At 33.3% G+C, this 22500-nt stretch overlaps 1 protein-coding gene across 1 annotated transcript in view; it reads right to left on the bottom strand.

Annotated features, from left to right (window-relative positions):
• Positions 1–22500, bottom strand: part of LOC145302100 (45 kDa calcium-binding protein-like) — a 140220-nt gene that overhangs the window by 84144 nt on the left and 33576 nt on the right. The window contains exon 2 of the mRNA XM_080144632.1: positions 1719–1855. Coding sequence (XP_080000758.1) covers positions 1719–1855 — 137 coding nt within the window. The remainder of the gene's footprint in view (positions 1–1718; positions 1856–22500) is intronic.

Below are 22500 nucleotides of genomic sequence, written 5' to 3'. Positions count from 1 at the left end.
TCTATGTTGACAATGACTGTTATTGGTGAATGGTGATTATTTTTTTTTTTTTTTCAATGAACCATAATCGTTAAAAAAATGCATATTTCTACGAAACAGAAAAGAGCGTCAAGTTGTTTCCATTTATGTATTCTGGTCCGTATCGATTCGATGTTTCGGAATTTTTTAGATGAGGATCGATAATTTGGATTGTTCATTTATTACTGTTCTCATAAAATAGAATTTTTATTGAAAATTACAAAACCGAAATAAAAATTCAATTCAACAAAGATGTGTTTGAATGCTCTTTTACGCAAATTTCTATTCCAAATTTTTTCCAAATGAAAATGCATAAGTTATAAAACATTAGGTTTATTAGTGTTTATTTACATTGGTGATCTATTAAACCAACACATCTTGGGGAAAAAAATACAAGTAAAAATAGAATTTATCAAATTATCAAGTTTTATCATATGTTTTAATGTAGAAGAGTTGTGCAACCAATTCAGTATGACAAACAAAGGAGATAACCCTCGACTTACATTATTGTAAATTAAGCAACCGCCATTTTTAAACCAACGCAAAATGTCAGAACATAATTGTTAAAAATACATCTAACACATCTTCTACTGGATCATTTTTCGTAATTTTTCGAATTTATACTAATTTTGCCATGGGACATAAGTATAACCCTATGAGTTGCGTCGCCCGTCGCCAGGAGCAGAGTTGGGCCGCACCTTAAAGGTAACCCCACTCCTGACGGAAAACAGATTCATTCTTTTTATCATCATTATCATCATCATCATCATCACTGTTAGATTCAACAATGCGAAATCTCCTGAATTGTGTTAAAAGGACCACCCAATAGAACTGATAGCTTCTTGTCGCAACAAGCAAGACAACCCGGCGTTGTCCGGTCCACAGTCTTTGTCACATAAGTATGTAATAATGTTTTCACCTGAAATGCATTGGTTTAAATTATCACCAATGTAAACAAGCACCAAATTATTATTCTTATCTTGATTGCTATTTTCATAACATGTCGACCTATTTCAGGTGCATGTTTTTCCAACTGTGGAATCTGAACTTGGGAACCAAGTTTGACAGCATTCGAAAAGATGTACTTGAAGATCGGAGTTTACATTGACTGAAACATTTTGAAGATAATATCAAAGATAAGAATAGTAGTCACAATAATTCAAATAAATTTCTACTTTAGTTAATGAAGAAAAACTAGTGTCACTTGGGGAGTTTTCTTTGTTTTTTTAATAGCTCTCCTTGTATTGAAAATTACAAAATCTAAATTTAACACAAAATTAAATTTTATTATTAAATAAATTATATTTTTTATTTTAAATAAATTATCTAATCAAATCAAAAATAGTTCAGTCAATTTTAAGAACGAACACTGTGAATTCAGAATTAATGATAAAAGAACGAATTTTGAAGGACATTTTTGAGGTCAATTGGAAACAAATTAGTGAAAAAGATGAAAAAGCTTCCGTTCAAGAATAAATGTGGGTTGCAAAAGTCGGCCATTATTTTCCAAACAACTAAATATTTTTTTATGATCAGAAAGAAAATAATCAACGAACGGCTTTTTTTTTTTTTTTTTTTTCTTGAGGAACCGATTTATCAAACAATCTGTAGACAGACAAAAACAATTCATCCTACAAAATGTTTTAGTAAAAAGACGAAGATGCTGAAGAAAAAGGATTTTTGATTTTTGTCAAACTCACCGTCTTTGTCTTTGTCTAATTTCTGGAATATCCTTTCATTTTCCGTGGTGGCTTCATGAAAATGTTCTTCCAACTTCTTTTTGATCCATCCTTCAAGTTCGGACAGATCAAGAACCTGGTCTTTATTTACATCTGCTCTGAAAAATCGAAATACATCGATAAACATTCACGTTATTGCAAAAAGAATAGTTTTGATTTTGTTTTTAATAATTAAAAAACATTTCATGCCTGATACAATATGTCCATCTGACAAACATCTAGAAACTATTGATTCAAAGTGTGCACACACACACACACACACACACGGTTCTGTTGGATGAAAAGGAATCTAATAGAGTGCTCAATGATTGTATAAGAATGTAATATTTATTTATTCAGAATTTTGCAGAAGTTTAGATCATGTAATATCTAAATCGAGCAAAAATATACAAAAATAAAAACAAAACAGAAGCTGCCTAAAAATATGTTGGTGTTATTTACTGTGTTGCTTGTTTGATGTTTAAATCAAATCCATTTATAAATCAAACATCACTGACGAGCGATACTATAGATTACATCAAACATATTTTGAATCATGATCTGTTGGTTTTTGTTATGACATCTTGGTGTTATGAGACGATCTAGACTTTCTTTTTGCCGGCACGCACGCACGCACGCGCACACACACACACACACACACACACACACACACACACACACACACACACACACACACACACACACACACACACAGAGTGCCGACAAAAAAAAAGTCCGCACTTGTAATTTTTTGAAAAACTGCAAATTTAAGCTAAATTTAATGTAATTGCTTAAACCTATACCCTATTTGATTCGCCTTTTATTCCTCTATAATTTTACCTGTTCATATTTGGCTTTTAATTGAAATATTCTGATGTTCACGTCAATTTAAAAAAATAATTTCAAATTGAGGAGGCAAAAAGAAAGTCTGCAGCAACAAATTCGCTTAAAACCAGCTTAAATTATTGCCCCTAAATCAGTTTAAAATATCCACCAACAGACAACAAAGCATCTCTAATCATAATTTTTGTTGTTCCAGGTTATACAACGTGACATTTAGTCCATATGCTACGACTTTCTCTTAGTGATCGTCAGGAGCTCATTAATCTCCACTTTTCTGGTTTATCCAATCGATAAATCAGTCCCAGATTGAAATGTGATGAGAAAACAGTACAACAGACTGTGCAAAAGCACCAAAACACTGGCAGTGTTTGTGATGCCCCTAATTCTGGTCGTACTAGAGTTACTTCTAACAGGGAAGACAATGCTATCAAGATCTGCAGCCTAAGAAATAGATTTGAAACGGCTCCCCAAATCCAGCAACAATGCAATCTTGTTAAAAAGTGCCCTCTTTTTACTGTCAAGAACAGATTAAAGGAATTTAATTTGCCAATGATTTCTGTAAAGAATATAAAGTGCTGTTTGGGCTTTCGTCAGATGCAATGAAGATCATGACTCTTCATATTGGTCAAAAGTGCTTTTTAGTGATGAAAGCAAGTTGAATAGGCTAGCCAGTGATGGTAGGCAGTACGTCTGTCAGAGGAAAGACGAAGAATTTAATCCTAGGTGCTCAGTTTCAAGCTGCAAGGTGGTGAAGGTTCAGTTTTGATGTGGGGCATTATTACTACCAATGGTCCAGTGCCTACAGATCGCTTGCAAGGTCGAATTAATTCAACCAAGTGCATTAATATGTTGACTGAGTATTTTCTACCATACTTTGGTTGGACTTTGGATGATAATCCCATCTTCATGCAGAATAATGCTCCCATTCTGGCAATGTCAAGAGGTTCTTGGAAGAGCATGATATTCCGTGTTTGGATTGGCCTGCACACTCTCCAGACCTCAATCCTATCAAAAACGTATGGCATTACATCAAGCAACAGCTATACAATGATAAAATTTCAAATTTGGAAGAACTTTAGATAAAAATTAAAGAAAAGTGGGATGCTCTTTCCCCGGAGTATTGCTACAGTCTAATTCAAGGAATTCCCAAAAGATTGCAGGCTGTCAAATTGCAGAAGGGCTATGCTACTATATATTAACTAGTTCATTGTGTTCCTGTTGTATTTGTGTTGCATTAATGTCCTAAGGTTATATTTAAATAACAATTTTCCATTGTGTGGACTTTCTTTTTGCCTCCTTAATTTGAAGTTATTTTTTTAAATTGACGTGAACATTAGAATATTTGAATTGAAGGTTAAATATGAACAGGTAAAATTATAGAAGAATAAAAGGCCAATCAAATGAGGTATAGTTTGTTTAAACAGTTACATTAAATGTAGCTTAAATTTGCAGTTTTTGAAAAAATTACAAGTGCGGACTTTCTTTTTGCCACCTGTGTATATATACAGACACGCATACATATACACACACACACACACATATATATATATATACATACAGACACACATATACATGCACACACGCACACACATATATACAGACACGCATATACATACACACACATATACATACACACACACATATATATACGGACACATATACATACACATACATATACACGCATACACACACACACACACACACACACATATAGACACGCATATATACAGATACACGCACACACACACACACATATATATAAAGTGATTATGCCGTATGCCGTATATGTATCGATACGTATATGCATGCATACAAAACGTTTTTGTCTAGTTAAATACAATATCGACTTTCAAAAGTTTCATTAAATAAATATGACAAATTTAGTAATCCATAAAAATGTTACATATATCAAACCATGCGGGACATGGCAGAATAAACACTACTACGTGGGTGCAAGCTACAAAGAGATTTATTTAACAAAAGTGTGAGATAGCATTTTGGACAATTTTATCATAAACAAATTTCATAACCAAACAATATAACCTCACAAAAGAATGAACGAGCAACCATCCAGTCAAACTATCAAAAAAATTAACCAGGCATCACTGCCGAACCTGCAGACCAAGGTGGCGTCATCAACATGCGGAAGTGCTTCAGGGATCGATCCTTGGACCACTATTATTCCTGATATTCATTAATGACCTCCTTGATAATAATTGAGTCCGAAATCGGTATATTTCCTGATGATACAACGCTCTCTAATATTTACAAGGAAAAACACATGACACAAATTTAAGACAATAGCAGAATCGTTAGAAAATGACCTTCAGACCGTAGTGGAATGGGGACGCAAATGGATGGTAACATTTAATGCTAGTAAGATTAAGCTGCGCTCCTTTAACAATTACAAGAAACCGTTCCAACCACTAATATCACAGGCAATATGAACTGAAGCAGATATGTATTATTTAGATTCATCAGACTATTGTTCTCATCTTGAGTGTGATTTTCACAACGTTTCGGTCGATGTAACCTCCAACCTTCTTCAGGTGTATCTTGTCGAACTCAAGAATGTTTCTGTCAAACTCGGGAATTTGGACAGAATTTTGAGCGGAACCCTTTATTTACTTCACGGGGGTAGCATGCTCTTGTTCCATCAGCCATGACTGGATAGAGGTCCTAAGTTATTTGCAATTGTATTTTTTGGTTGTCCGCACTAAGAATTGAACCTTCAACCTTCAGGAGAATATCACATTTACAACTGATTTTTCCAAGTATTCTAACCACTGCACCACGGATCTTTGTATATCACATAGCATGCTTTCAGACACAGGAGGAAATACGGGGGGTTGGCAGACCTGATCGGTAGAATTAGCTGCAAAGTTTTTGGCAAAGAGTTTTGCGTTGTCCGATGCTGATGAAATTATCTAAGGTCCATCGATGATGGTTGGGATAGAGCACACACTTCTATTCAGGACTGTTTGTTATTTGTCAAAATTGGTGGGAACCAAGCCACTGCTCAGCTACTTTGGAATTGATGGACTGAGTATACAGCTCTTTCACATTCTTTATTACTCTTTTACAATTGTTGCTGGCAGTTCTGAAGGCAGCTTAAGTCTTAGTATATCTATTCCATTGGAAGCAATAGAAAAAGTGATTTCTGTGCGCAATGGCAGCTTCTAGAAAGAACCACAGCTGGCTGTTAGGTTTTTGCTGGAATTTTTTGGAGGGTATGAAGCGGTCTGTATCTGCAATTAAACATTCCGTTTGGTATAATACTATAGAGGACACACTTTTTAAACATTGAAAGCAGAGGTAGATCTGATATAAATGTACAAAACTATCCCAGTCAGCCATAGAGTATTGGTATACTGTATTGATGGAGAGCTACGTCAGAGGACCTATTATATTTTGTTTTTATCTTAACTGAGACAACCGAGTGGTTGGTTGGAAAATCCCAGTGGGGACAGAATGGAAGACGAACATAGCTCAGGGCAAGTTCCGCTGCTCAACTCCCTACATAGGATTCCTGCAAATTGTGTCCCTGATAGTAGCCCTCTACATCAAAGTGACACTGTGCCTTGGTTGGGGTGAAAAAGGAATTTAAAAAAAAAAAAAAAAAGGACTAGGAGACTTGTATGCTGACCATTAGTGTCAGGCACACGGGTGGGTTCGTGAACAATCTGAGTTAGATTATAAACAATAGGGGAAATCGTAACAGAACCTCCTCTCATCATCTTGTTTGAGTGGGTCAACCATTCCACATTGTGAATATTGAAGCCTCTACAGATGTGAATATTAGCTGAAGGATGAGCAGACAGGATGTGGTCAATTTTCTCAGATATGCTCTCAAAAATAGTAACAAGAAAACTTATTTTGATTTAAGAGGTTAATGTAGAATGTCTGTAAGTTTCATATATAAAGACATAGTGATGTGGCCGTTACAGACTTGCAGGAGCGTATTTAAGAAGTTATTTATATGTAAATACTCAAGTACAAGTACAATTAATAGTATCCTGGCAACTATTTATGTGTTAAAATTTAATTATAATTGTTTTCTTTGCATCTATGTAACGCAACTGCTAAAGCTGTAGTCATGGCCTGGTGGGGGTTAGGGTTAGGGTTAGGGTTATCACGCATTTAAATCTCATTCAGCCTCAATTTCCACCATGACATGTAAAAAAAAAACAAAAACAAAAAAAAACAATCCGTATTTCCTGAAGAAGAACATTTTATATATTATTTTTTTTATTGGATCCCTTTATGCTGAGTAATTTGTGAATTTATTTATTTGAAGAATGTTATCCTCATCTTCATAGCTGTTGTTTCACCACATTTCAGCCAATTTATCACCTGAAGAAGGCCAGAGGATGAATTGGTCGAAACGTGGTGAAACAACAGCAACTATGAAGATGAGGATAGCAGTCCGCAAATAAATAAAATATTTTACTCTTCGAAAATTTGAAAAAAAAAAAAATTTGCTTCAAAATGGCATTATGCCTTGTTTTGGGGTGAAAATTCAATAAGAAAATTTTTTTTAATAAATAGATATATTTATTAAAATTAATTTTGCACTTGTCTGGTCTTTTCAACCGTTAAATTGAAATTCTTTTTTTTTTTTTAAATTCTTTTTCACCCCAAGACACAGTGCCAATTGGACATAAGAGTCTACTCTTTGGAACCATATCTACGGAGACACGATGTAGGTAGTTGAGCAGCAAGATATTTGTTCACATTACATTTAAACTTTTGCATGCCAGCATATATTAAATAATACAATAAATATTGGTTGAAGCTACAAAATTAGCTGCAGTTTTTGATGCCAGGAAAAACCTGGTTTATAAAAGTCTTGTTTCAATAAAATGACTTCCAAAGAAAACCTGTCATACTTCAGCTCATGTAGTTTAAATAATAACCTAGCTCGAGATAGGCTAGTATGGAAGTCAATTTCTAAAAGCTGTCCAGCACATGCCAACATGTAAAACATCCCTTAAATTAAATATGATGATGATGATGATGCATAATTTGCTTCAATTAACAATTTATGGACCAAACGATAACATAAAATTTCACTTTTTAGGTTTCTAAATTTTTAGATGACGTTTCATACGAGGTGCCTTCAATAAGTTTCCCCACTTTTTTTTTATATAGGCACTTTTATTGATAGTACACATATGAAACTCTAGTCTGCTTCAAAATAATCTGCTGCAGCTTGTTGCACCATTCCAACAACTGAAAAGCCCCACGGAAGTCCTCATGTGTGAGCATGTCAATGACCCTCGTCACAGCCTCTTTCATCTCCTCATTTGTTTCATAAGGACAGCTTCTAAAGTTTTCCTTGCGCTTAGGGAATAACCAAAAGTCAGAGAGAGCAAGATCTGGTTAGTAGGGAGGGTGAAGAACTGTCTTGATGTCCATCTTCATCAAATAGTTTTATGACAAAGATCGAGTTGTGGACTAATGCATTGTCCTGGTGGAAATGATACTGATCCGATTTGAGGAGTGTTGGCCTCTTCTGACAGAATCTCTTCCTGAACTCCCTTAAAACCTCGTAGTATTCCTTGTTGTCTGTCTGTTCAGTGGGAACCCAGTGCATGTACATCATGCTTGTGCTGTCAAAAAAAAAGGGATCATCATAACTTTCTGGGTGGATTTGGGTCTTGAAAGAGCCAGCATGTTTCCACTGGGAAGTCTGTCTCTTTGTCTCTGAAGCATAGCATTAAAGCTAGTATTCATCACAGGTCACCAGAGCATCAAGAACTACAAAATTTGAATCAATCAGCTCGATCATCTCCCGGCTATCATGAAAACGTCTTTCTTTCTGATCTCTTAGCGCCCTTGAAACAAATTCTGCACAAATCTTCCGCATCTTCAGTTTCTCACGAATAATTGTGTACAGTTCCCACACCGACATCAAACTGTGCATTTATTGTCTCTATAGACACACGACAGTCCTTATCCATAAAACTCTTTATTTAACCACTCAACTCTGGTGTTCTGACTTCCTTACTCCTCCCACACCTCTTATCATCCCTCACAGACTCCCTACCTTCTTTGAATCTTTTATGCCATTCAAAAACTGATGCTTGATTCGTGCAAGATGATCCAAAAGCATTCCAAAGCATTCCATACGTTTCTGTTGCATTTTTTCACGTTTAAAACAGAATTTTATTGCATCTCGTTCTTCTAAAGTGTCCTCACATCCAGATTGCATTTTTGAAATTCACCAGCTGTGACAATTAGGTTTTAGTAGGGTGTAATTCCAGTTCTTGCTATAGCTTTTCATACAAATTGGTCAGTCATCTCATAAGACGTATAGCAATAACATTCTGAATTTTCAAGAGTCTGCGACAATTTTAAACGTCAGCACAAAAAAGTTTGAAAACTTATTGAAGGCGCCTCGTAATTTCTATAATTCAGATTATTTTAACTACTGCTCTCATCTTGAGTACTATTTGCACAACATTCTGGCCAATGTAACCTCCAACCGATTTTTAGGTGTGGCGTAATGGATAAAGTACTAGGTAAAATTTACTTGTGACACTCTTTTGGGAGTTGAAGGTTCAATCCTTAGTGCAGATGATTCTAAGAATACAATTGCAAATTAAGACTTTTACCCAGTCATGGCCGAATTAACAAATGCAATAAATGTATCATTCAAAATTCTGTGCAGATTGTGGAGTTTGACAGAAAATTTGTGAGTTTGACAAGATACACCTGAAAATGGTTAGAGGTTACATCAGCCGAAATATTGTGCAAATAACATTCAAAATGAAAACAGTAGTCCGAATAATCCAAATTTAACTTTTTAATTCTAGTTTTAAAAACAAATATTAAAAAAAATAGAAAGTTTTAAAATTTAAAAAAGCAAAACAAAATTGAAAGTAAAGTAACTCACAGGCAATGCCAGGTTAGGCATAGTTAGTTTTTAATATTTGTACTTATTGTTTTGAATTCCAATGTGTCAGATATTGAATAAATATTATCTATTGACTTAAAATCTGACATATTTGAGATGCATTATGTGTTTGTTTAAATGTATTCTTATTAGAAATTTATACTACTGAGTGGAACGATAAAATTGTTGCCCTAAAAAAGACAACATGATTCCATTTCCATTTGATGAAAAACGGTTTTCTTTTTTTGATGCAGACCATCTACTAGTTGACCAGTTGTGTACAAATCCCAAGAGCGATAGGAGCCTTCTATCATGTCTGAAAGTGACACAAGGTTCAATAAGCGAGATGGGAGATGCGCCGCTGTACAACTCATGCTCTCTACCGATCAAAGTTATTACAACAGCACCATTGCCAGCACCCTCAAAATGCATTGAATTGCCCTGAATAACAGGGATGTGCGCAGGGTGATGAAAACAAAGTTTCTGGCTACGGTTATGGTCTTTGGTGTGGTTGCAAGTGAGAGCCACATCATGCCACTTCACATCTTCGAACTCGGCTTGAAAGTCAACACCAAAGTATAATCGGATGTGCTGAAGAGTATGGTGATCTCCTGGTGCAATCAGGTGGCTGCTGGCAGACCTTGGGTGTAGCAGCAAGACTCCGCGCCAGCCTATGTCCAAAAAGACCCAGGCTTGGCTTTAGAAGGCATGCTACGAATTTGTATCTTTCTCTTACTGCCCTCCTCCTATTCGCTCAATCACTTAGATGAGCGCATAACATTAAAAAGTTTAAATAAAGCTGTTATTATCACAAAAAAAAACCTAAAATTGTGAAAATTGAACTTCTAGATCACGCCATATACATGCGAGAGGTATGGTCATATGTTTGAAATTGTGTTTACATTATAAATTAATCTTTGGAATAAACCACGTATTTGTATGATAAAAATATTTTTGGTGATTTATTTTAAAGTTCACTGCCTCTAAATAAGAATACCATATATATATATTCCAGGTTGAAAATATTCAAAAGATTAGAATCATTGAACGCCAACAATTAAATTGATAGTGCTCAATCAAAGAGAGCAAATCCATAATTAATATTTTCTTTATGTAAATATGATCATATCTTGCAACGATGTGAAGACAGTTCCGAATGTGTGTGTGTGTGTGACAGAGAGAGAGAGAGAGAGAGAGAGAGAGAGAGAGAGAAAGAGAGAGAGGTCACTTCCCAATAAAAAAAAAAAAAAAAAAAATGGAAAAATAGAATCAGCACTAACTATGCAGGTTTAACTGGCTTCCTCCAAAGGAGGAAGTTCTAAGAGAGTGAAATTCACAAGTGATCCCCAGTTGCATGTATATCCTCATTAAAGAAGATGACGATGCTAAATTTTCGCAACTCTTGCAGAGAGGTATCGACGTCCTCCTACATACAACACCTAGAATTCCCAAATTGGTCACCCATTTTAGTAATGACCAAGCTCAACATGATTGTGCTATATACCTCTATACTCAGCAAATCTTTGATCCACAGATTTGAAATTTTGTATATAGGGCATTCAGACATGTGGTAAACTTTTTAATCAGTTTTCATTCTGAAAAAAAAAAAAAAAAAGGGTAACTAAGGGGTCAAAATTGAAAAATTGTTACATGGGGGGGGTGATCAGATTTTTTTATTTGTTTGTCAATTGTTTCACGAATGCATGGCCATGAAACATGATAGCTTCTTTATGTTAAGAATAAGTAGGTTTGAAAACACTTTTTAAAGATTGTGGCAAGCTGATCTGGTGGTTATCGTACTTGACCCACTGGCTTTAGGTTTTGATTTAGATCTCAACTTGAATTTTTTTTTTTTTTTGGACTTAAAACTAATACTCACATGCACACGTCTCAGTTTCTGTATAAAATTAAAATATAACATTTATGCATATTTTATGACCGGGGAACGTCAAGCAGACATATATATATATATATATATATATATATATATAATCTATTTTAACTATTTGGTTAAAGAAAAAATAATTAATAAAAAAAATTTTAATCTGGTTTTTGATAAGAGAATTTTAAATGTGCATTTGATTCTAGAAATTCTGAAACAGATGTTAAGAATAAAAACTTTTGGTAGCATTTAAAAAAAAATGGGATGAAAAAATGCTTTTTCTTTGCAGAAAAAGGAAAAGGTCAGTTGTCAATATGTTAAAAAGTGAAAATGTATCCGTTTGCCACGTAGATACAAAAGTAGGAGGAAGAAAAGGAGGAGGGAAGAGGCATAACTTAAAATCTGGAAACGTCACAAAATGATAAAATTAATTCTGGAATTGTACGGTTGATATAAAATGATGAGACATCTATTGTGACGAGTAGTGACTAGAGGTGAGGGGTCAACTAAAAAAAATCTGAAACCCCCCCCCCCCCGAATCAGTTTTAGGAGATCTGCACTAATCATAATTATGATTGGAAAATGTTTTTAGGCTTCACAATTTTTTAGATGAGGATTCATAATTTGAATATTCTGGACTACTGCTCTCATCTTAGATATTATTCTCACAATATTTCAGCCGAACCTCACTTTCTTCAGCTGTATCATATCAGACTCGGGAATCTATACCAAATTTTGACCTGTGAATTAAATAAAGAGTTTGGTTTGAAATTCTATATAAATCTTCAAGATCGGCAAGACACAACATGAATAAGAAAGAATATCATCCAAAATGAAAAAGTAGTTTCAATATTTAATAAAGTCTATTGTTGAATTATTAGAAAAAGATGAGATGCTGTGAGTGATGCCATGAGAGTCGAAGAAATTTTTTCCAATGGTGAGCATCAAGAACTTTCATCTCTCAAAAGCCAGTTTAGAAGAGTGGAGAGGGAAACAGTCCTTGAATATTGTCCAATTAACAAGTACACTTTTACAAGATCCCGACCAGGGAGATATAACAAATTTGTGAACCGTACAAAAAGTGTCGTTTCCTTGATAAGATTTTGTTGTAGATTTACACACATGCATTCCTATAAAAAAAAAACAAAAAAAACTTAAAAGTTATGCAGAAATAAATATGGACGCCTCATGTTTTATGACCATCTTTAAATGGACAAAGATGACAACGACCACATAAAACATCCAACGACTTATTTTTCTTTAGATAAAAGACAACTCCCTGCTTAAAAAGACAGCATCAGATCAACCCACTTGGTCATCAAACACTATTTTGAAAAGTTCTCCTATTTGTTATTTACATCTGATAGTTTTACGTTTTATGATGTCTATTAATATCAAGTTAGATACGTTCATAGTTATATAATCTTATACATAAGATTACCTCCTAAACTAATTAACTAATCATTACGAATTTTGGAACACAGTTACTAGAGTCACTATATTTTAAAAAAAAATTTTTTTTTTACACAGTGATCACCACTTATCAAGCCACTCAGGGATAAGGGTTATTGCAAGTACATTACGTTAGTGTGGAGATTTGATGAAGTGTTTACTTAAGTGGGCGGTTCATTAGGAATTTGTTAACATTGGACTTGAAGACATCCAAGTTGTAGTCCGGAGGGAAGCAGGAAGACGGAACAGAGTTCCACAGGCGTGCAGCTCTAAGAAAGAAGCTTTGTTCATGGAATCCGTGTTTTGATTTAGGCACAGATATAGAGTGGGGGAAATTTTTCACAGTGGATTGGCGAGGGGGGACCAGAGATTAGAGTTCAGACGAGCACCTGCCATGAAAATAACGATAAAACAAGGATAGGCTCGCAACGTCTCTTCTGTGGGAGAGGGGTTGCAGGGTAGAGAAAAGGGCATATTTCTAACCCCCTCAACTTGGACCTATCATGATCTGAAGGCCGTCTCTGTCCCTTTCTCGACTCCAACTCAACTAATTTCCACGTATCTCAAAAAAAAAAGAAAAAAAAAGAAAAACATCTCCCCTTCTAAATGACGACATTAGTATACGTCATTAAGATAATCACCTGATATTTTTACATGCCATTATTTCTAAGTTGTCAACTGAATTGTTTTAATAAGATTTTTAAATTACATTCCTTAATTAGTGTAAAAAAATATTTATACAAAATATTTTTATTATTCAAAAACACTTCAGCTGATAAAACGTTTTGGCTTAAATAGTCATAATAATCATCGACTAGCACTCTTCTCGGTATTGCCCGGTCAATATCTAACAACAATGACTTTGACCGTGCACGAAACAATAAAATTTTCAGAGTGTATTCTGGAGTGATCTGCTGCCTAGTCGCGATTTAACGGTGAGCATCAGGAAAGGGCATCATACAGAGCAATATGTGAAAAGGTGGCCATGGATGTGATGTCAAGGGAGACAAAAGTGAAAAGGAATGGTTAAATTTTAAATGTTTCGCACATTCATATGGATGCAAAAAAAAACAAAAAACAAAAAAAAACAATTGAATAGCTGTTGCTGATCTGTCTCTCTACAGTTATTCACGTTAATATGATTGTGTCTTTCCTTCATTAAGAACTGTGCATTGTACTTGTGATTATTTAATATTTTTCTCTCAAGAATCTTTCATTAAAAAACTGTGTTAAAATAACATTTAGAAAGTCATTCTTAACATGGGGAGAGAGAGAGACTTTGTAACTATTCAGTACTTTACCTAACAATAAAGAATATACCGTAAAAATTGAATTCAATTTGAAAATACTATCTAAAATATAACAATTTGTAAACTGCATAAACGCCCCCCCCCCAAAAAAATAGGACCAGTTTAGTTAAAAAAACTATAAACAATAAAAACCCACAAACAAAAAGTAAATAAACATCTTTACAAAATAATGAACAAACGGATCATTTTAGCATCCTTCATTTTCAAGTTGAACATCTGTTAAATCAAAAATTATTCAAAAGAATTTGAACAATTTTTGTCATAAAAATGAAAGCAGAAAATGAATTTGGTTATAAAAATAATTTTTGTTTTTGATAAATATGGATCAGTGCAATTCTCTATCCTTACCTGGTGTTGCCCAGTGTCTGATAATTGCATTTTTAATATTTTTCTTTCAAAATGGAATACTTTTGAATATGGTTTCGAAAACTCTTGCAATAATAGTAAGAAGCTAAGGTGCGACTTTAACTTGATATCTACAATAAATTTTTGAGCTTTCAGCAACTTCTTGTTCAGTAACAGGCCGAAGTGCTGCACATTAGCGTTTAAGGTTCTAAATTGGATAATAACCCTTTCGAAACAAATGTTTTCCTTGCTCTTCTATTGTTACATGATAAGGGCTGTCCCCTGTTCATGTAAGTATAAAAATAGAGAGATTAGTTAAAATGGAAATAAGAAGAAAGCAGAAATCGAACCCTGGACATAAGTTTTAAAGAACAATAGGTTTAAATGGAATGTCCAGTAAATTGTTAATTCGGATGAAATAAATAATAAATAAACTATTCAATTGTTAAAAGAATGTAGATAATAAAATATGGTTAAATAAATTAGATATGTAGGTTAAATTCCTTTGTGGAAACAACACAAGAAAAATAGGTTATTGGGAAATCAATATCGAAAACGTGCAAAGTCGCGCATGTTGAGACACGTGAATTAGATGGCAATTAAGAGCAGGTTCTTGCATTTAAATATATATAGCTCAAAGTATTTTGTTTTAACGTTGGTTTAATGGTATTTTATTTTTTGTGTTGCTGACTAGAATTTCTCTAAATTCAGAGGGGGGGGGGATTATGTTTTTTTTTTCAAAACCAATTAGGAGAAATATTTTCCTATCATGTTGGTTTGCAATATGAAGTATAGACCGCATACCAAAGTAGATTCATGAGACATAAATAACAAGCCAAAGCGACTCAAGTTCAGAGCCACAGGTTAGAGTTTAGATTAGGGTTAGAGTATCATATAAGTAACTAGTGCAGCCAGGGGGGAGGGCGTACAAACAACATACAGTGTGAGAGAGAGTGAAAGTTATTGATAGAAACTAAGAGATTGATTACTTGATGAGTTAATTGAAAATTACAGCTAATTGGAACAAATGAAATGGAAGTTTATTTTTCAAACAGACCTTAATCCCAAAACTAAGAACTATTTGCATGTATTTTGTATGATTAAAGTATATAGAAAAAAAAGCCTTAAGGAAACAAACGTTAGCTTTAACATAAGATATCTTAAAGATAGACATGCGTTTGAAAGTCAATTTCTTAATGCCGTCCAATACATGCCAGCATGTTAAATAAATGTTAAACCGATGATGACTAGATAGTCAGAATCAAATATCTATGCAGGATATGCATTTCTAATTAGGTAGAAATGTAAAATCCGACTGATATTTATGTTTATACATCAAATATTATCTATCTATCTATCTATCTATAAAAGTGAGAATGTGTGTGTGTGTGTGACACTTCAACCTGTATACTCAATGAATTTTTAATTCATAGACTTGAAATTTGGTATATAGGGTATTCAGATATGTGAAAACTTTTTAATCGGTTTTCATCTAGAAAAAGGGACAGCTAAGAGCTCAAAATTGAAAAATTAGTACGTGTGTGTGTGGGGGGGTCATCAGATTTTTATCTGTTTGTCAACTGTTTCACGAATGCACATGCACAAATCGTTCACATAACAGCTTTCTTATGTTAAGAATAAGTAGGTTGGAAACCACTTTTTAAAGATTGTGTCAAGCTGGCCCTAATGGTATCATACTGTTTTTGGTTATCGTACCGTCTTTAGATTTTGATCTCAGCTAGAATATTTTTGTTTAACTTACAAGAAATGAACTGTTTAGAAAAAACATAATATTCACATGCACGTCTCTTTCCTTTTTTTTTTTTTAATTCATTTTTTAAAGGAATTTAACGTTACATTTAATACCTACAATATTCCTGTTTATAATACATAAGAAATCTGCATTAATTAATATATAAAAATAAAATATTTAGGCATATTTTACAAATGGGCAACGTCGTGCAGCCTGCTAGTATACATTTATAATCAGGGTTAGAGACCAATTCCTGTGAGATCACGGATGTTGAGCATGGTCAGTTTATAATGGATGACCATTTGGGAAAACCAGGTGCTGTATGTAAATCTGTTCTGAGCGCTGGCGACAGATGGTGTGACTCAATTGTTAAAATACGAGTTGATCAAATAAATCTCGATGAAAAAAAAACTTAATACGGACTTCGATTAGGTAAGATAACCACAAAAGAAAAGGAAGCTAGTTTCAGTACTTGTTTCAATAGGTCTCAATACACAAGTATATAACATACTTATGGCAAGCAAACCACACAGAAACGTTAATTTACACTTATCACCAATAAATCAAAGCTATTATTTTTTTTTTTTTTTTGACTATTTGCACATCACACCATCTTATTCATTTTCATCGATCAAATATTACAGATTATTTGTAAAGGTTGGATATTGTAGCTTTTTTTTTTTTTTTTTGTTAAGTCAAATAAATAAATGTCGATTCCAGCTACAATAGTTTCAGCTGTGTTGACTTAGTAAGCACACTCACTCATATGACCTATTTATTAAATATAGCCTTGTATTATTTTTGTTCTTCTTTAATACATTTTAAATTAATACTTCTACCAATGTAGTGTTACAGTTATACTTCCTGTGCGTGAGTTTATTTGTTCATAAATTCCTCCTGGGGTTTTGGAAATTAGCCTCCACAATTACCATCAGTATAAATAGATTTCATCTTGATCAAAAGAAGTACAACATTATTATGTGGTTTGCATTTGCGCTTAACATCCATTATTACAATGTTTTACTTTTTTTTTTTTTTACACAGTGGCCACCACTTATCAAGGCCCGGAAGCCACTCAGGGATAAGGGTTATTGCAAGTACATTACGTTAGTGTGGAGATTTGATGAAGTGTTTACTTAAGGGGGCGGTTCATTAGGAATTTGTTAATGTTGGACTTGAAGACATCCAAGTTGTAGTCAGGTGGGAAGCAGGCAGACAGAACAGAGTTCCACGGGCGTGCAGTTCTAAGAAAGAAGCTTTGTTCATGGAATCCACGTTTTGATTTAGGCACAGATAAAGAGTGGGGGAAATTTTTCACAGTGGATTCAGCTAGACGGGTGTTTTTCGTGAAAGATTGGCGAGGGGGGACCAGAGATTGGAGCTCAGACGAGCAACTGCCATGGAAATAACGATAAAACAAGGATAGGCTCGCAACGTCTCTTCTGTGGGAGAGAGGTTGCAGGGTAGAGAAAAGGGCATCCCCCATTAAGCCACGAAGTCTATTTTGTACTCTGTCAAGGCAGGATAGGCTGTTTTTAGCAGCTCCTGCCCAGATATAGCAGCAGTATTCCATCCTTGGACGTACTTGGCTTTTACTTATAACTCGAAAAGTATACAAACTTAAAAAATAGAAATATTCATAAAGGGATTCAGGGATTGGAGCAATGTGTTTATAGTCTATAGATTTAACAAATTTAGATTTTAAGGTTAATTTACCAATTTAACTCTCCACCCAATCAATGGCGAGTACATCCTTTGGTTTCTTTATTCCAGTGTTTTTTTTTTTTTTTCTTATAAGCAAACCCATGTCCCAATACTGCCCCGAATGGAAGAGTAGAGTAACCCAAAAAAAAGAATATGCATTTTATATTTTGAGTGAAGGGAGATTCAAAGAAACTTAGCTCAATGCTATCTACAAATTATGTAAACAAACGTATGTTTTATTATTCATTTTTGTGGAATGAAAAGAATGGAATAGAGGAGGGGGGGGGGGGGCAAATATATCAGTGAAATTTATGGCTTAATTATAAAAATTTTTTATTATAATAATAATAATAATAATAATAATAATAATCAATATCAGATAATATAAGTACTGATTTTACTTGGAAAAAAAAAAAAAGGGCAAAATTCATGTAGTAAAAAATAAGTTGGGGAGAAATGTTATGACTAATATTATGATGAATGTTGCGATATGAGTTTTAAAGACAGCCTTGATTTATGACCATGTTGAGAGAATGGGTGAGAATTCTTGGATCAGTTAAGATAGGAGATCTAGTTCACAGGGAAAGACCAAGGAAAACATGGGAGAAAGTGATAAGGATTGATATGAGAGAAAGAGCGATAAAGAAAGACCTGGCCAAAGGTTGTTTTAGAAGTCAATTTCTAAAAACTGTTGAATGCATGCTCGTATATAAAATGGACATCAATAATGATGAAGAGATCACGCTGAAAACTTAAACTAGTAAATTATTCTAGTTTGGGAGGCTTCTTTTCTTTTTTTATTATTATTCTTATTTTATTTTTATTATTTTTATTATTATTTTTTTATTATTATTATTTTTTATTATTATTATTATTATTTTTTTATTATTATTATTATTATTTTTTATTATTATTATTATTATTATTTTTTTATTATTATTATTATTTTTTATTATTATTTTTTATTATTATTTTTTTATTATTATTATTATTTTTTTATTATTATTATTATTATTTTTTATTATTATTTTTTTATTATTATTTTTTTATCATTATTTTTTTATTATTATTTTTATTTTTTTATTATTATTATTATTATTTTTTTTTTATTATTATTATTTTTTATTATTATTTTTTATTATTATTTTTTTATTATTATTATTATTATTATTTTTTTATTATTATTTTTATTTTTTTATTATTATTATTATTATTTTTTTATTATTATTTTTTTATTATTATTTTTTTATTATTATTTTTTTATTATTATTTTTTTATTATTATTTTTATTTTTTTATTATTATTATTTTTTTTTTATTATTATTATTATTATTTTTTTATTATTATTATTATTATTTTTTTATTATTATTATTATTATTTTTTTATTATTATTATTATTATTTTTTTATTATTATTATTATTTTTTTTTTTTATTATTATTTTTTTATTATTTTTTTATTATTATTTTTATTTTTTTATTATTATTATTATTTTTTTATTATTATTATTATTTTTTTATTATTATTATTATTATTTTATTATTATTATTATTATTTTTTTATTATTATTTTATTATTATTATTATTTTATTATTATTATTTTTTTTTTATTATTTTTTTATTATTATTTTTTATTATTTTTTTATTATTATTTTTATTTTTTTATTATTATTATTATTTTTTTATTATTATTTTTTTATTATTATTATTTTTATTATTATTATTATTATTTTATTATTATTTTTTTATTATTATTATTATTATTTTTTTATTATTATTTTTTTATTATTATTTTTATTTTTATTATTATTATTATTTTTATTTTTTATTATTATTTTTTTATTATTATCTTTATTTTTTATTATTATTTTTTATTATTATTATTATTTTTTTTTTTATTATTATTATTTTTATTATTATTTTTTATTATTATTATTTTTATTATTATTTTTTATTATTATTTTTTATTATTATTATTATTATTATTTTTTATTATTATTATTATTATTATTATTTTTATTTTTTATTATTATTTTTATTATTCACTCACTCACTGAGAGTTTTCACACAAGCTATCATCAAAGAATTTTCTTTGAGAACAACTTGTGGTGTCCCCTGGATATTATTAAGATAAGGATATACTGAAAGGTTTGTAGGATGTTTGGGATGAAGTGCGCTAGTAGTAAGTGATGAAGTGAGAACAAGTGTAAAGGTATGGTGGCCCAAAAGTGCCAACCAAGCAACTGAAACATAATTGTCCAGATTTAGTAGTCATCGACAAGGTCTCAAAAACCGAAGCAAATCGTAGACTTTTCGGTGTTCTAGGACAAGAATGTGATAGAGAAGGAGAATGTGGTAATTATGCTTCATTGACCTTAGAGGTCAGATGAGATTAAAACCAAGTATCCAGTGTTAGTTGGTATGCCAGGTGTAATATCAAGTCGTCTAGAGGGACATTTGAAAAAGCTATGAATTCCTGATGTATTGGGCAGCCTTGTGACCTCTGCTATTGTAGATATTGTAGATATCACCTCTTGTTTAGCTCCCCCTTACCGAAACTCTTAAAAAAAAATATGACGACAGTACAATCTAAAAATAAGCTTAAACCAGGATTAGGGACAAACAAATTCAACTTGCCTCTTCCCTTGAGGCTCTCATTCATAAATATCCGTGGGCTTAGAACTTAGCTGATGTTGAAGCATTTCTCTTAACAAATACCCCGGATATCTTAGCACTAAGTGAGACTAACCTACACTCCTCCATTCCCTCTAACCACTTTAACATGCCTGGATATCTCCCACTCTGCCGTAAGGACTCTGACAGACATATGCACGGACTTGGAGTTTACATTCGTAATACCCTTCCCTTGACTAGAGAAACAAACCTAGAAACAGATGATCAAGCCTTTATGTGCTTTAGACTAAACGTGCAACACAGTATTAGCTACTATTATTTTCTCTACCGCTCTCCCTCGACTCAGGACTGCTCCATAATAAACAAAGTATCTGACAGCATAGACACGGCACTGTCCCTCGACACTAGCGCACAAATACATGTGTTTGGTGACTTTAATGTCCACCACAAAAACTGGCTTGGATTCTCTACTCACACAGATGCAGCGGGCAGCACAACCCATAGCTTCGCTATATCTCACTCCCTATCACAAATTGTTACGTTTCCAACCCGTTTCCCTGACCAGGAAGAACAACACGCACCACTTCTAGATCTGTTTTTGACCACAGTTCCCGATGACTGCATAACGAAGGCCCACAGCCCACTCGGGAACGCTGATCATGCAGTGATAATGGTTGAAATCGCCCTAAACTCTAGACCCAAAACTGATGAGCCAGTGCTCAAAACAACGAGATATTATAATAAGGCTGACTGAGAAGCCATCAGGGAACTAATTAGAGATGCTCCATGGAAAAATATTTTCTCTCTCCCTGCTGAACAATGTGCAAACGAGACCACTGACTGGTTCAAAACTGCAATCGAAGCGCATGTTCCCATGCGGAAATTTTATAGTAAGCCCCACTCTCCCCAATGGTTTACGTCGACTTGTGCAACTGCCATTACTCAAAAGCAGCATGCATACCGTAGGTTTAACCGACATAAGTCCAGTTCAAACAGACTGAAGTATATAGAAGCTAGAAATAACGTTAAGAAAGAAATAGCGACAGCTAAGAGAGAATTTACGGAAACCACTAAAAAGCGCATCGAAGCACAAAAACTAGGAACTCGAGACTTCTGGAAAATCTACAACAGTGTAGTAAATAATGGGCAATCAACAATTCCCCCACTAACCAACAATCACGAGGTTGTCTCCTCAGCAACCGACAAGGCTAACATGCTTGCCAGTCGGTTTGCCTCAAACTCCACACTGGACCCTTCCAACCACCCCCTACCTGACTTTCCTATGCGGACAGACGCCACACTAGACGATCTGAAAACCACCCCTGCTCAGGTGCATGCTATCATAAAAAACCTTGACACCTCAAAAGCATGTGGACCCGATCTTATCCCAGCTGTGCTATTAAAAAAGTGCTCAGCCGAAGTAGCTCCAGTTCTCTCCAAACTCTACAACAAATGTCTTAATGAAGCTTGCTTTCCGGGCTGTTGGAAAACTGCTTCTGTTGTACCAGTATTCAAGAATTCTGGCGAAAGGACAGACCCATCAAATTATCGCCCCATTAGCCTCCTCCCACTTTTTGCCAAAATATTTGAGACCATAATTAACCATGCTCTAGTCCATCATCTTACAGATGCTAAACTACTGACTGACAAACAATATGGATTTAGACAAGTCCGTTCCACAGCAGACATCCTCACTGTGATCTCTGAACGTATATACCATTCACTGGACAAAGCGGGGGAAGGCAGAGCGGTAGCTCTAGATATATCTAAGGCTTTTGACAGGGTATGGCATGAGGGTCTCCTCAGGAAAATTAAATCATACGGTATCACTGGTAGAATACTTAACATTTTCTACAAGTATTTTAGTGGTGAATGCTCTGACGAACTGCAATCACTTGTGCCCCCACGACGCGAGCACCCTCGACAAACCCGACAGGCTACTA

This window comes from Euprymna scolopes, chromosome 2 (assembly GCF_053919585.1).
Source record: "Euprymna scolopes isolate OS-2025 chromosome 2, ASM5391958v1, whole genome shotgun sequence".
NCBI lineage: Eukaryota > Metazoa > Mollusca > Cephalopoda > Sepiida > Sepiolidae > Euprymna > Euprymna scolopes.
The sequence above is the reverse complement of the archived record's forward strand: the minus strand, read 5'-3'. Positions and strand labels throughout refer to the sequence as shown.